The sequence below is a fragment of the Oncorhynchus tshawytscha genome, linkage group LG13 (genome assembly GCF_018296145.1).
Source record: "Oncorhynchus tshawytscha isolate Ot180627B linkage group LG13, Otsh_v2.0, whole genome shotgun sequence".
NCBI lineage: Eukaryota > Metazoa > Chordata > Actinopteri > Salmoniformes > Salmonidae > Oncorhynchus > Oncorhynchus tshawytscha.
The window spans coordinates 88,590,892-88,607,667 of NC_056441.1; the positions used below are offsets into that span (position 1 = coordinate 88,590,892).

The 16,776-nt window shown below is 46.3% G+C and overlaps 1 protein-coding gene across 1 annotated transcript in view; it reads right to left on the bottom strand.

Moving 5' to 3' along the window:
• gbe1b (glucan (1,4-alpha-), branching enzyme 1b) overlaps positions 1 to 16,776 on the bottom strand; it is a 376,893-nt gene that overhangs the window by 320,990 nt on the left and 39,127 nt on the right. The window contains exon 3 of the mRNA XM_042296507.1: positions 2,965 to 3,080. Coding sequence (XP_042152441.1) covers positions 2,965 to 3,080 — 116 coding nt within the window. The remainder of the gene's footprint in view (positions 1 to 2,964; positions 3,081 to 16,776) is intronic.

The window sequence follows — 16,776 nt, forward strand, 5'->3', positions numbered from 1 at the left end:
TGGCGTGCACACACACACACGACCCTTGGTTCCAGGAAGGAGTAGCTGTGGAACTAATTTAGATGAGGAAACTCCAAGCCAGGCAGAACCAAGAGCCAAGCAGCTTAGAGCGATGAAGGAGGAGGCTTGAGGTAGTGAGGGAGACAGAGAGGGAGAGGGAGAGGGGGAGGAGGCTTGAGACAGAGACAGAGAGGGAGACAGAGAGACAGAGAGGGAGACAGGGAGGGAGACAGGGAGGGAGGGAGACAGGGAGGGAGACAGAGAGGGAGGGAGGGAGACAGAGAGGGAGACAGGGAGACAGAGGGAGAGAGGGAGACAGGGAGAGAGGGAGACAGGGAGAGAGACAGGGAGAGAGGGAGACAGGGAGAGAGACAGGGAGAGAGGGAGACAGGGAGAGAGACAGGGAGAGAGGGAGACAGGGAGAGAGACAGGGAGAGAGACAGGGAGAGAGACAGGGAGAGAGACAGGGAGAGAGACAGGGAGAGAGACAGGGAGAGAGACAGGGAGAGAGGGAGACAGGGAGGGAGAGAGGAGGGAGACAGGGAGGGAGACAGGGAGACAGGGAGAGAGGGAGACAGGGAGGGAGACAGGGAGACAGGGAGAGAGGGAGACAGGGAGGGAGACAGGGAGACAGGGAGAGAGGGAGACAGGGAGGGAGGGAGGGAGACAGGGAGGGAGGGAGGGAGACAGGGAGGGAGGGAGGGAGGGAGTATGCTTGAGGTAGTGAGGGAGGGAGGGAGGGAGGGACAGAGGGATGAGAGAGAGAGGGAGTAGGCTTGAGGTAGTGAGGGAGGGAGGGACAGAGGGAGGGAGGGACAGAGGGATGAGGGAGAGAGGGACAGAGGGATGAGGGAGAGAGGGATGTAGAAACAGTTGTGATTCTCTCATCAGATATATTGTATCTCCACATTCCACTGTAAACTGTCCACAGAGTTGAATTCCTTAGCTTCAACCCGCTGTGTGTAGGAGTCTAGCAGACAGACTTGAAAAATATATATATAAAAAAAAAGGGGCAATATGCAGTTGCTACATCCACTTCTGGACCTGTATGTATGATACGTACCCATTGGTTCATGCAGAATATAACTGATACGTGCCTTACATACCCAATCAGAACCCAAACTATAGTATTGTCGGCTACCTTGATAACACACAGCAGTCAATGTTTTACTCCCACGTTTGTAAACAAACACTGTATAGCCTCAAAGCACGCTTAAAACTATAATTTTGGTATCGTGGATGGTCAGTCCTTGCATCCATATCTCTGTCTATGAATTTGAGAGTGGTTCAATTTCTCTCCCCTCAGCGTACTGTTTCAGTAAAAAGCCATGTTATCCATTTCAACTGCGGTTTGCCCCTTTAACCAGCTAATGAGAGCACATTCTCTGTTACAGATCAGACCCGACCAAGAGAGAGTAGCGGCTTCAGAAACAGACCAAGAGGAGGTAGCGGCTTCAGAAACAGACCGAGAGGAAGTAGCGGCTTCAGAAACAGACCGAGAGGAAGTAGCGGCTTCAGAAACAGACCAAGAGGAGGTAGCGGCTTCAGAAACAGACCCGACCAAGAGGAAGTAGCGGCTACAGAAACAGACCCGACCAAGAGGAAGTAGCGGCTTCAGAAACAGACCCGACCAAGAGGAAGTAGCGGCTTCAGAAACAGACCCGACCAAGAGGAAGTAGCGGCATCAGAAACAGACCAAGAGGAGGTAGCGGCTTCAGAAACAGACCAAGAGGAGGTAGCGGCTTCAGAAACAGACCAAGAGGAAGTAGCGGCTTCAGAAACAGACCAAGAGGAAGTAGCGGCTTCAGAAACAGACCAAGAGGAAGTAGCTGTACAGAAACAGACCAAGAGGAGGTAGCTGTACAGAAACAGACCAAGAGGAAGTAGCGGCTTCAGAAACAGACCAAGAGGAAGTAGAGGCTTCAGAAACAGACCAAGTGGAAGTAGCGGCTTCAGAAACAGACCAAGAGGAAGTAGCGGCTTCAGAAACAGACCAAGAGGAAGTAGCGGCTTCAGAAACAGACCAAGAGGAAGTAGCGGCTTCAGAAACAGACCAAGAGGAAGTAGCGGCTTCAGAAACAGACCAAGAGGAAGTAGCGGCTTCAGAAACAGACCAAGAGGAAGTAGCGGCTTCAGAAACAGACCAAGAGGAAGTAGCGGCTTCAGAAACAGACCAAGAGGAAGTAGCGGCTTCAGAAACAGACCAAGAGGAAGTAGCGGCTTCAGAAACAGACCAAGAGGAAGTAGCGGCTTCAGAAACAGACCAAGAGGAAGTAGCGGCTTCAGAAACAGACCAAGAGGAAGTAGCGGCTTCAGAAACAGACCAAGAGGAAGTAGCGGCTTCAGAAACAGACCAAGAGGAAGTAGCGGCTTCAGAAACAGACCAAGAGGAAGTAGAGGCTTCAGAAACAGACCAAGAGGAAGTCGCGGCTTCAGAAACAGACCAAGTGGAAGTAGCGGCTTCAGAAACAGACCAAGAGGAAGTAGCGGCTTCAGAAACAGACCAAGTGGAAGTAGCGGCTTCAGAAACAGACCAAGAGGAAGTAGCGGCTTCAGAAACAGACCAAGAGGGAGTAGCGGCTTCAGAAACAGACCAAGAGGAAGTAGCGGCTTCAGAAACAGACCAAGAGGAAGTAGCGGTTTCTTCCTATATCAGTACTGTAGGCCTACCTTAACATGTATCAGTACTGTAGACCTACCTTAACATATAGCAGTACTGTAAAGCCTACCTTGACATATAGCAGTACAGTAGGCCTACCTTAACATATAGCAGTACAGTAGGCCCAGCTGGATATAAAGCAGTACTGTAAAGCCTATCTTAACATATAGCAGTACTGTAAAGCCTACCTTGACATATAGCAGTACAGTAGGCCTACCTTAACATATAGCAGTACAGTAGGCCTACCTTAACATATAGCAGTACAGTAGGCCCAGCTGGATATAAAGCAGTACTGTAAAGCCTACCTTGAGTTTGGTGTTGTGTTCGATGGCTGGTGAGTTGTCATGCTTGGGGGGCAGACACAGTTCCCATTTTCCAAACTCTTTCTTCTCGTACGGGTGAGAGAAGTTGTCCCAACCATCTATGAAATAAAAGAAAGATGATGATTTATTTAATGTTTCTACTACACATATTGTACATACAATCATTTATATAGTATTCGATTTCTGTACTATAAAAATATAAGCTACATTTGCCTTTGAAGTAGGCTGGATATCGGCCTAGCAGGGAGATGCCAGACATTGTGTTTTTCTGCCCAATATGCGGGCATGTATATGCAAAATGGATAATAAATTGTCACTGAAAGTATTTAGAATATTTACTAAGTACAAAACCACAAGCAGGCTCCTGAGAAACAGCCACAACCTGTCCTGTATCGCCGCCATGTTTCGCCACCCTGCATCACCGCCCTGTATCACCCCATCACTGCCCTGCATCACCGCCCTGCATCACCGCCCTGCATCACCGCCCTGCATCACCGCCCTGCATCACCGCCCTGCATCACCGCCCTGCATCACTGCCCTGCATCACCCCATCACTGCCCTGCATCACCGCCCTGCATCACCGCCCTGCATCACCGCCCTGCATCACCCCATCACCGCCCTGCATCACCGCCCTGCATCACCGCCCTGCTTCACCGCATCACAGCCCCGTATCACCCCATCACCGTCCTGTATCTCCGCACTGCACGCCGCCCTGCATCACCACACTGCATTGCCGCAACACCGCCCTGCATCACCAAATCACCTCCCTGTATCACCACCCTGCATCACCGCCCTGCATCACCACCCTGCATCGCCACATCACCCACCCTGCATCACCAAATCACCTCCCTGTATCACCACCCTGCATCACCGCATCACCCACCCTGCATCACCGCCCTGCATCACCGCATCGTATCACCCCATCACCGTCCTGTATCGCCGTCCTGTATCATCACCCTGCATCACCGCCCTGCATCACCAAATCACCTCCCTGTATCACCACCCTGCATCACCGCCCTGCATCACCAAATCACCTCCCTGTATCACCCACCCTGCATCACCGCATCACCCACCCTGCATCACCGCATCACCCACCCTGCATCACCGCCCTGCATCACCGCATCGTATCACCCCATCACCGTCCTGTATCGCCGTCCTGTATCATCACCCTGCATCACCAAATCACCTCCCTGTATCACCTCCCTGTATCACCACCCTGCATCACCGCCCTGCATCACCAAATCACCTCCCTGCATCACCGCATCACCCACCCTGCATCACCGCATCACCCACCCTGCATCACCGCCCTGCATCACCGCATCGTATCACCCCATCACCGTCCTGTATCGCCGTCCTGTATCATCACCCTGCATCACCGCCCTGCATCACCAAATCACCTCCCTGTATCACCACCCTGCATCACCGCCCTGCATCACCAAATCACCTCCCTGTATCACCCACCCTGCATCACCGCATCACCCACCCTGCATCACCGCATCACCGCCCTGCATCACCGCATCGTATCACCCCATCACCGTCCTGTATCGCCGTCCTGTATCATCACCCTGCATCACCGCCCTGCATCACCAAATCACCTCCCTGTATCACCACCCTGCATCACCGCCCTGCATCACCAAATCACCTCCCTGTATCACCCACCCTGCATCACCGCATCACCCACCCTGCATCACCGCATCACCCACCCTGCATCACCGCCCTGCATCACCGCATCGTATCACCCCATCACCGTCCTGTATCGCCGTCCTGTATCATCACCCTGCATCACCGCCCTGCATCACCAAATCACCTCCCTGTATCACCACCCTGCATCGCCGCCCTGCATCACCAAATCACCTTCCTGTATCACCACCCTGCATCACCGCCCTGCATCACCAAATCACCTCCCTGTATCACCCACCCTGCATCACCGCCCCGCATCACCGCCCTGCATCACCGCCCTGCATCACCAAATCACCTCCCTGTATCACCCACCCTGCATCACCGCATCACCGCCCTGCATCACCAAATCACTTCCCTGTATCACCCACCCTGCATCACCGCATCACTGCCCTGCATCACCACCCTGCATCACCGCCTGCATCACCGCATCACCGCCCTGTATCACCCTATCACCGCCCTGTATCACTGTAGAAATCACCGCATCACCGCCCTGCACGCCGCATCACCGCTCTGCATCACCAAAAGACCTCCCTGCATCACCACCCTGCCTCACCCCCCTGCATCGCCACATCACCCGCCCTGCATCACCGCCCTGTATCACCCCATTACTGCCCTATATCGCCACCCTGTACCACTGCCCGTACGAATCACCTGAGAAACAGACCCAACCTGTCCTACTGCCCGTACGAATCACCTGAGAAACAGACACAACCTGTCCTGTACCACTGTCTGAACAAATCACCTGAGAAAGACACAACCTGTCCTGTACCACTGTCTGAACAAATCACCTGAGAAACAGACATAACCTGTCCTACTGCCCGTACGAATCACCTGAGAAACAGACACAACCTGTCCTGTACCACTGCCCGAACAAATCACCTGAGAAACAGACACAACCTGTCCTGTACCACTGTCTGAACAAATCACCTGAGAAACAGACACAACCTGTCCTACTGCCCGTACGAATCATCTGAGAAACAGACACAACCACAACTCCACCCACTGCTGTCAGACTTTACAACAACTCCACCCACTGCTGTCAGACTTTACAACAACTCCACCCACTGCTGTCAGACTTTACAACAACTCCACCCACTGCTGTCAGACTTTACAACAACTCCACCCACTGCTGTCAGACTTTACAACAACTCCACCCACTGCTGTCAGACTTTACAACAACTCCACCCACTGCTGTCAGACTTTACAACAACTCCACCCACTGCTGTCAGACTTTACAACAACTCCACCCACTGCTGTCAGACTTTACAACAACTCCACCCACTGCTGTCAGACTTTACAACAACTCCAGCTCTTAAATGTATTTCCCCCAAAATGTATTTTTAACAAGCACATTGTTACATTTGTTTCCACCATGAAAATATATCCTGTAGTGTCCTGTATTCTATTATGCCATGTATTTTCAGCATTATTCTTTTTGCTAAGCAATTTTTTAAAAACAAACTAATTCCGCATTTCTTCAGTTTTAATCCATGTGTGCAAGAATCAATTAACTCAAACTCCAAACTAAAACAGGAAGAAGAGCAACATAAGTTAGTGCACTCATCAAGCAAAGCGTCGGACGTCATTGATCACATGGTAATGTTACTTTGGAACGAGCATAATATGGAGGTGACCTACTTTTCACCTCAAGCTAACACATTTACAAAAAGACGGACACACCGTTGAGATTTAGGATGGTAAAGTTTTTTTTTTTAAACAGATCAAGGCTGTTTTTCAAAACTCAGATTTTAATAGTAAAAAATGTAATGTTCAAAGAAAAAACAAATATCCAGTCAAAAGTTTGGACTCATTCAAGGGTGCTTGTAAATGTTTTCCTGTTTTATACATAGTAGAATAATAGTAAAGATATCAAAAACTATGAAACAACACATAAGGAATCATGTAGTAACATAAAAAGTGTTAAATAAATCAAAAATATGATTTATATTTTAGATTCTTCAAAGTAGCCACTCTTTGCCTTGATGACAACTTTGCATAGTCTTGGCATTCTCTCAACCAGCTTCACCTGGAATGCTTTTCCAACAGTCTTGGAGTTCCCACATATGTGGACCACTTGTTGGCTGCTTTTCCTTCACAAATCATCCCAAACCATCTCAATTGGGTTGAGGTCGGATGATTGTGGAGGCCAGGTCATCTGATGTAGCACTCCATCACTCTCCTTCTTGGTCAAATAGCCTTTACACAGCCTGGAGGTGTGTTGGGTCATTGTCCTGTTGAAAAACAAATGATAGTGGGACTAAGTGCAAACGTGATGGGATGGTGTATCGCTGCAGAATGCTGTGGTAGCCATGCTGGTTAAGTGTGCCTTGAATTCTAAATAAAATCACTGACAGTGTCACCAGCAAAGCACCCACACACCACCCCCTCCATTCTTCACAGTAAGGAACTACCCATGCAGAGATCATCTGTTCACCTACTCCGCGTCTCACAAAGACAAGGCAGTTGAAACCAAAAATCTCGACTCATCACAGAGAAGACCAGATGTCCACTGGTCTAATTGACCGTGTTTCTTGGCCCGAGCTAGTCTCTTCTTATTGAGGTCCTTTAGTAGTGGTTTCCTTGCAGCAATTTGACCGCGCAGGCCTGATTCACAGTCTCCTCTGAACAGTTGATGTTGAGATGTGTCTGTTACTTGAACTCTGTGAAACATTTATTTTGGGCTTCAATTTCTGGAAGTGTATATAAATTTGTATTTATGATCTAAAAACAGGAACTGGATCCTGTGCCTCCAGGTAAAGAGTCCTATTCACTGCTGATTTACAGGCTGAGACACTTGTCAAGCGAGAGTAGGATCATTTGTTTGTTTGTTTGTAAGTGGAGTCCAGTAAAGGTTGATGTTGTGAAATCCACAGCAGGATCAAAAACAAAGCATTGTACATCATTTATCATGTGGCAACTGCCTGACAATTTTGAATGGGGATCGAACTAAGGAATGAAACATATTTAACTCACTTGACAAAAAAAAAATATATATATATATAAAATAAAATAAAAGAACTTTGAATAGATAATTGATCATTATCAAAAACCGCTGGTTTATTCACAATCACTGAGGGGAAACAAATCGAAATGGGCTCTCTAAAGATTCGCTACGATTTACAGATGGACCCACACAGCAGAGGAATCTATGACTGGACAAGTGTGCTGCGATTTACAGATGGACCCACACAGCAGAGGAATCTATGACTGGACAAGTGTGCTGCGATTTACAGATGGACCCACACAGCAGAGGAATCTATGACTGGACAAGTGTGCTGCGATTTACAGATGGACCCACACAGCAGAGGAATCTATGACTGGACAAGTGTGCTGCGATTTACAGATGGACCCACACAGCAGAGGAATCTATGACCTTGAGTCATCTTTCCACCTGACAAGGTGGAATATTTAGATAAAAACAAAAAGCTTCCAGTAGGGGTCGGCGCTCTCTGTCCAGCAGGGGTCGGCGCTCTCTGTCCAGCAGGGGTCGGCGCTCTCTGTCCAGCAGGGGTCGGCGCTCTCTGTCCAGCAGGGGTCGGCGCTCTCTGTCCAGCAGGGGTCGGCGCTCTCTGTCCAGCAGGGGTCGGCGCTCTCTGTCCAGCAGGGGTCGGCGCTCTCTGTCCAGCAGGGGTCGGCGCTCTCTGTCCAGCAGGGGTCGGCGCTCTCTGTCCAGCAGGGGTCGGCGCTCTCTGTCCAGCAGGGGTCAGCACTCTGTCCAGCAGGGGTCAACACACTCTGTCCAGCAGGGGTCAATTGGTTTCTAACCAATTGGCGCCAGATTTTCATGAGAATATAGAAAAATATATATATATATATTTTTTTTTAAATCAGCATAAAAACAATATGCACATTTTCCCACTAATGATGAGTTTCAATCAAATTGACTTGTTGCCGATAAAAGGCTGTGTGCGTGGTGATCTGGTGCACGTAAAAGTTACACGGATTTCCATTTTCAGATCTATTGATGGGTTTTGTCTGAAATGAAATGCGTTGTATAGCGAATGTGCCCACTACGGTCTTGACACGGACGCTTTAAAACCACAGAGACATAATGAATATAACCGCAGCAAAGCTTTAAATCACAGATATATTCATTATGTAACGGCAGCAAAGCATTGATCGTGTCACCAGAATAAGACCCTCGAAAATGTATTTGAAAGTAGCAGCAGGGTAGCCTAGTGGTTAGAGCGTTGGACTAGTAACCGGAAGGTTGCAAGTTCAAACCCCCGAGCTGACAAGGTACAAAGCTGTCGTTCTGCCCTTTGAACAGGCAGTTAACCCACTGTTCCTAGGCCGGCATTGAAAATAAGAACGGTAAAATAAATATTTTTAAAAAATCAAGATAATCACAGTGGTATTGGATCAGACTACTTGTACATTTGAATCAAGCCTCGTAGATTTGGTATCATGTGTCCCATCACTAAAACAAGGTAAACGTTATTTATTTAAGATAAGAAGAATTAACATTAAAGTTTATCTTAAAACAATGTTCACTTCACAGTAGTAACTTTTAATTAACAAATGCATATGAACGCAAAGAGCGAAATGTAAAACGCTGAGAAGTTTGTTACCAAAAGCCAAATGAATCGACATGCCTACCGGCCGACTCTCCCAACATTTTATTATATTTTTACGGATGATCAACAATCAAAAGTAGCCTATCGGAAAAAACATTGCTGCAGATATTAAACATCTCTCCAGAAACACTTTTTTAATTCATAAATTGTTTTGTTATAACACCCATCTTTATAATCGCAGAGTAGCTCCTCCGTGAGAACAGAGCATCTAACGTGTGGCAACACTCCATCTTTATAATCACAGAGTAGCTCCTCCGTGAGAACAGAGCATCTAACTTGTGGCAACACTCCATCTTTATAATCACAGAGTAGCTCCTCCGTGAGAACAGAGCATCTAACATGTGGCAACACTCCATCTTTATAATCACAGAGTAGCTCCTCCGTGAGAAAAAGAGCATCTAACTTGTGGCAACACTCCATCTTTATAATCACAGAGTAGCTCCTCCGTGAGAACAGAGCATCTAACTTGTGGCAACACTCCATCTTTATAATCACAGAGTAGCTCCTCCGTGAGAACAGAGCATCTAACGTGTGGCAACACTCCATCTTTATAATCACAGAGCAGCTCCTCCGTGAGAACAGAGCATCTAACGTGTGGCAACACTCCATCTTTATAATCACAGAGCAGCTCCTCCGTGAGAACAGAGCATCTAACTTGTGGCAACACTCCATCTTTATAATCACAGAGTAGCTCCTCCGTGAGAAAAAAGAGCATCTAACTTGTGGCAACACTCCATCTTTATAATCACAGAGTAGCTCCTCCGTGAGAACAGAGCATCTAACTTGTGGCAACACTCCATCTTTATAATCACAGAGTAGCTCCTCCGTGAGAACAGAGCATCTAACATGTGGCAACACTCCATCTTTATAATCACAGAGTAGCTCCTCCGTGAGAACAGAGCATCTAACATGTGGCAACACTCCATCTTTATAATCACAGAGCAGCTCCTCCGTGAGAAAAAGAGCATCTAACTTGTGGCAACACTCCATCTTTTTGTACCTCTACTTTCAAAATCCCTCTCTATCCCTCCCTCTTTCTCATGCACGCTCTGAAGCTTATTTTCTCATTCTAAAGAATATCTTCTTTTTGTTTCCTTTCCCTTGTTCTCTCTCCATCCCTTCTCCCTCTGCATGGCATAGACCTGGAGGGAAAATGATCTATAGCAAAGCTCCTGGTAAAAACATATTTTTTTTTTTTATTTTTTTTTTTAAAGACAAAATATGACTTCACTCCTGGCCCTCATTAAACGTGCTCCCTTCCTTCCTGTGTATGTGTGTGTGTGTGTGTGTGTGTGAGTGTGAGAGATAGAGTGGCCACATGGTGCATGACAGCACTGTCTCACATCCGATATGTTGGCTATACCACTCTTATTCTAAATCAGAAGAAAGCATTGAACTCCAGTGTGTCCTACAATGTAAAAAAACACAAAGCATTTTAGAATTAGTTCTGATACTAGTGGGTTTACTCTACCAGGAGAGATGTTCTGATACTAGTGGGTTTACTCTACCAGGAGAGACGTTCTGATACTAGTGGGTTTACTCTACCAGGAGAGACGTTCTGATACTAGTGGGTCTACTCTACCAGGAGAGACGTTCTGATACTAGTGGATCTACTCTACCAGGAGAGACGTCTGATACTAGTGGGTCTACTCTACCAGGAGAGACGTCTGATACTAGTGGGTTTACTCTACCAGGAGAGACGTCTGATACTAGTGGGTTTACTCTGGAACAGGAGAGACGTTCTGATACTAGTGGGTTTACTCTGGAACAGGAGAGACGTTCTGATACTAGTGGGTCTACTCTACCAGGAGAGACGTTCTGATACTAGTGGGTTTACTCTACCAGGAGAGACGTTCTGATACTAGTGGGTTTACTCTACCAGTTCTGATACTAGTGGGTTTACTCTACCAGTTCTGATACTAGTGGGTCTACTCTACCAGTTCTGATACTAGTGGGTCTACTCTACCAGTTCTGATACTAGTGGGTCTACTCTACCAGGAGAGACGTTCTGATACTAGTGGGTTTACTCTACCAGGAGAGACGTTCTGATACTAGTGGGTTTACTCTACCAGGAGAGACGTTCTGATCCTAGTGGGTCTACTCTACCAGGAGAGACGTTCTGATACTAGTGGGTCTACTCTACCAGGAGAGACGTTCTGATACTAGTGGGTCTACTCTACCAGGAGAGACGTTCTGATACTAGTGGGTCTACTCTACCAGGAGAGACGTTCTGATACTAGTGGGTTTACTCTACCAGGAGAGACGTTCTGATCCTAGTGGGTTTACTCTACCAGGAGAGACGTTCTGATCCTAGTGGGTTTACTCTACCAGGAGAGACGTTCTGATCCTAGTGGGTTTACTCTACCAGGAGAGACGTCTGATACTAGTGGGTCTACTCTACCAGGAGAGACGTTCTGATACTAGTGGGTTTACTCTACCAGGAGAGACGTCTGATACTAGTGGGTTTACTCTACCAGGAGAGACGTCTGATACTAGTGGGTTTACTCTGGAACAGGAGAGACGTTCTGATACTAGTGGGTTTACTCTACCAGGAGAGACGTTCTGATACTAGTGGGTCTACTCTACCAGGAGAGACGTTCTGATACTAGTGGGTCTACTCTACCAGGAGAGACGTTCTGATACTAGTGGGTCTACTCACTACCAGGAGAGACGTTCTGATACTAGTGGGTTTACTCTACCAGGAGAGACGTTCTGATACTAGTGGGTTTACTCTACCAGGAGAGACGTTCTGAACTAGTGGGTTTACTCTACCAGGAGAGACGTCTGATACTAGTGGGTTTACTCTGGAACAGGAGAGACGTTCTGATACTAGTGGGTTTACTCTACCAGGAGAGACGTTCTGATACTAGTGGGTTTACTCTACCAGGAGAGACGTTCTGATACTAGTGGGTTTACTCTACCAGGAGAGACGTTCTGATACTAGTGGGTTTACTCTACCAGGAGAGACGTTCTGATACTAGTGGGTTTACTCTACCAGGAGAGACGTTCTGATACTAGTGGGTTTACTCTACCAGTTCTTATACTAGTGGGTTTACTCTACCAGTTCTTATACTAGTGGGTTTACTCTACCAGTTCTTATACTAGTGGGTTTACTCTACCAGTTCTTATACTAGTGGGTCTACTCTACCAGGAGAGACGTTCTGATACTAGTGGGTTTACTCTACCAGTTCTGATACTAGTGGGTTTACTCTACCAGGAGAGGCGTTCTGATCCTAGTGGGTTTACTCTACCAGTTCTTATACTAGTGGGTTTACTCTACCAGTTCTGATACTAGTGGGTTTACTCTAACAGGAGAGGCGTTCTGATACTAGAGAGCCAGAGCCTGACCGGTAGAGAGCCAGAGCCTACATCCCAAAAGGCACCCTATTACTAAGGTTAATGGTAACACCACTGTTGTTAAGATGCAGGCCAGGTTAATGGTAACACCACTGTTGTTAAGATGCAGGCCAGGTTAATGGTAACACCACTGTTGTTAAGATGCAGGCCAGGTTAATGGTAACACCACTGTTGTTAAGATGCAGGCCAGGTTAATGGTAACACCACTGTTGTAAAGATGCAGGCCAGGTTAATGGTAACACCACTGTTGTTAAGATGCAGGCCAGGTTAATGGTAACACCACTGTTGTTAAGATGCAGGCCAGGTTAATGGTAACACCACTGTTGTTAAGAAGCAGGCCAGGTTAATGGTAACACCACTGTTGTTAAGATGCAGGCCAGGTTAATGGTAACACCACTGTTGTTAAGATGCAGGCCAGGTTAATGGTAACACCACTGTTGTTAAGAAGCAGGCCAGGTTAATGGTAACACCACTGTTGTAAAGAAGCAGGCCAGGTTAATGGTAACACCACTGTTGTAAAGAAGCAGGCCAGGTTAATGGTAACTCCGCTGTTGTTAAGAAGCAGACCAGGTTAAGGGTAACACCACTGTTGTTAAGAAGCAGACCAGGTTAATGGTAACTCCGCTGTTGTTAAGAAGCAGGCCAGGTTCTTGATAGGTGAAGTGAAATGTGTTGTTTTACAGGTTCAGTCATGATAGGTGTTGTTTTACAGGGTCAGTCATGATAGGTGTTGTTTTACAGGGTCAGCCATGACAGGTGTTGTTTTACAGGGTCAGTCATGACAGGTGTTGTTTTACAGGGTCAGTCATGACAGGTGTTGGTTTACAGGGTCAGTCATGACAGGTGTTGGTTTACAGGGTCAGTCATGACAGGTGTTGTTTTACAGGGTCAGTCATGACAGGTGTTGTTTTACAGGGTCAGCCATGACAGGTGTTGTTTTACAGGGTCAGTCATGACAGGTGTTGTTTTACAGGGTCAGTCATGACAGGTGTTGTTTTACAGGGTCAGTCATGACAGGTGTTGGTTTACAGGGTCAGTCATGATGGTGTTGGTTTACAGGGTCAGTCATGACAGGTGTTGGTTTACAGGGTCAGTCATGATAGGTGTTGTTTTACAGGGTCAGTCATGACAGGTGTTGTTTTACAGGGTCAGTCATGTAGTATGACAGGTGTTGTTTTACAGGGTCAGTCATGTCATAGGTGTTGTTTTACAGGGTCAGTCATGACAGGTGTTGGTTTACAGGGTCAGCCATGATAGGTGTTGTTTTACAGGGTCAGTCATGACAGGTGTTGTTTTACAGGTTCAGTCATGATAGGTGTTGTTTTACAGGGTCAGTCATGACAGGTGTTGTTTTACAGGGTCAGTCATGACAGGGTGTTGTTTTACAGGGTCAGTCATGACAGGTGTTGTTTTACAGGGTCAGTCATGACAGGTGTTGTTTTACAGGGTCAGTCATACGACAGGTGTTGTTTTACAGGGTCAGTCATGACAGGGTGTTGTTTTACAGGGTCAGTCATAGTATGACAGGTGTTGTTTTACAGGGTCAGTCATGACAGGTGTTGTTTTACAGGGTCAGTCATGACAGGTGTTGTTTTACAGGGTCAGTCATGATAGGTGTTGTTTTACAGGGTCAGTCATGATAGGTGTTGTTTTAGGTCAGTCATAGTTGGTGTTGTTTTACAGGGTCAGTCATGACAGGTGTTGTTTTACAGGGTCAGTCATGACAGGTGTTGTTTTACAGGGTCAGTAGTATGATAGGTGTTGTTTTACAGGGTCAGTCATAGTAGTATGATAGGTGTTGTTTTACAGGGTCAGTCATGACAGGTGTTGTTGTTTTACAGGGTCAGTCATGATAGGTGTTGTTTTACAGGGTCAGTCATGACAGGTGTTGTTTTACAGGGTCAGTCATGACAGGTGTTGTTTTACAGGGTCAGTCATGACAGGTGTTGTTTTACAGGGTCAGTCATGACAGGTGTTGTTTTACAGGGTCAGTCATGACAGGTGTTGTTTTACAGGGTCAGTCATGACAGGTTGTTTTACAGGGTCAGTCATGACAGGTGTTGTTTACAGGGTCAGTCATGATAGGTGTTGTTTTACAGGGTCAGTAGTATGACAGGTGTTGTTTTACAGGGTCAGTCATGACAGGTGTTGTTTTACAGGGTCAGTCATGACAGGTGTTGTTTTACAGGGTCAGTCATGATAGGTGTTGTTTTACAGGGTCAGTCATGACAGGTGTTGTTTTACAGGGTCAGTCATGATAGGTGTTGTTTTACAGGGTCAGTCATGACAGGTGTTGTTTTACAGGGTCAGTCATGACAGGTGTTGTTTTACAGGGTCAGCCATGACAGGTGTTGTTTTACAGGGTCAGTCATGACAGGTGTTGTTTTACAGGGTCAGTCATGACAGGGTGTTGTTTACAGGGACAGGTCATTTACAGGGTCAGTCATGACAGGTGTTGTTTTACAGGGTCAGTCATGACAGGTGTTGGTTTAGGGTCATGACAGGTGTTGTTTACAGGGTCAGTCATCAGGTGTTGTATCATGACAGGTGTTGTTTTACAGGGTCAGTCATGACAGGTAGTACGATAGGTGTTGTTTTACAGGGTCAGTCATAGTAGTACGATAGGTGTTGTTTTACAGGGTCAGTCATAGTAGTATGATAGGTGTTGTTTTACAGGGTCAGTCATAGTAGTATGATAGGTGTTGTTTTACAGGGTCAGTCATAGTAGTACGATAGGTGTTGTTTTACAGGGTCAGTCATAGTAGTACGATAGGTGTTGTTTTACAGGGTCAGTCATAGTAGTACGATAGGTGTTGTTTTACAGGGTCAGTCATAGTAGTATGATAGGTGTTGTTTTACAGGGTCAGTCATAGTAGTACGATAGGTGTTGTTTTACAGGGTCAGTCATAGTAGTACGATAGGTGTTGTTTTACAGGGTCAGTCATAGTAGTATGATAGGTGTTGTTTTACAGGGTCAGTCATAGTATGATCGGTGTTGTTTTACAGGGTCAGTCAGTAGTATGATAGGTGTTGTTTTACAGGGTCAGTCATAGTGTGATAGGTGTTGTTTTACAGGGTCAGTCATAGTAGTATGATAGGTGTTGTTTACAGGGTAATGTGTTGTTTTACAGGGTCAGTCATAGTAGTATGATAGGTGTTGTTTTACAGGGTCAGTCATAGGTGTTGTTTTACAGGGTCAGTCATAGTATGAGGTGTTGTTTTACAGGGTCAGTCATAGTAGTATGATAGGTGTTGTTTTACAGGGTCAGTCATAGTAGGGTCAGTCATAGTAGTACGATAGGTGTTGTTTTACAGGGTCAGTCATAGTAGTATGATAGGTGTTGTTTTACAGGGTCAGTCATAGTAGTACGATAGGTGTTGTTTTACAGGGTCAGTCATAGTAGTACGATAGGTGTTGTTTTACAGGGTCAGTCATAGTAGTATGATAGGTGTTGTTTTTGTTTTACAGGGTCAGTCATAGTAGTATGATAGGTGTTGTTTTACAGGGTCAGTCATAGTAGTACGATAGGTGTTGTTTTACAGGGTCAGTCATAGTAGTACGATAGGTGTTGTTTTACAGGGTCAGTCATAGTAGTATGATAGGTGTTTTACAGGGTCAGTCATAGTATGATCGGTGTTGTTTTACAGGGTCAGTCATAGTAGTATGATAGGTGTTGTTTTACAGGGTCAGTCATAGTAGTATGATAGGTGTTGTTTTACAGGGTCAGTCATAGTAGTATGATAGGTGTTGTTTTACAGGGTCAGTCATAGTAGTACGATAGGTGTTGTTTAACAGGGTCAGTCATAGTATGATAGGTGTTGTTTTACAGGGTCAGTCATAGTAGTACGATAGGTGTTGTTTTACAGGGTCAGTCATAGTAGTACGATAGGTGTTGTTTTACAGGGTCAGTCATAGTAGTATGACAGGTGTTGTTTTACAAGGTCAGTCATAGTAGTATGACAGGTGTTTTACAGGGTCAGTCATAGTATGATCGGTGTTGTTTTACAGGGTCAGTCATAGTAGTATGATAGGTGTTGTTTTACAGGGTCAGTCATAGTAGTATGATAGGTGTTGTTTTACAGGGTCAGTCATAGTAGTATGATAGGTGTTGTTTGTTGTTTTACAGGGTCAGTATAGTAGGTGTTGTTTTAGGGTCAGTCAGTGTAATGGTGTTGTTTT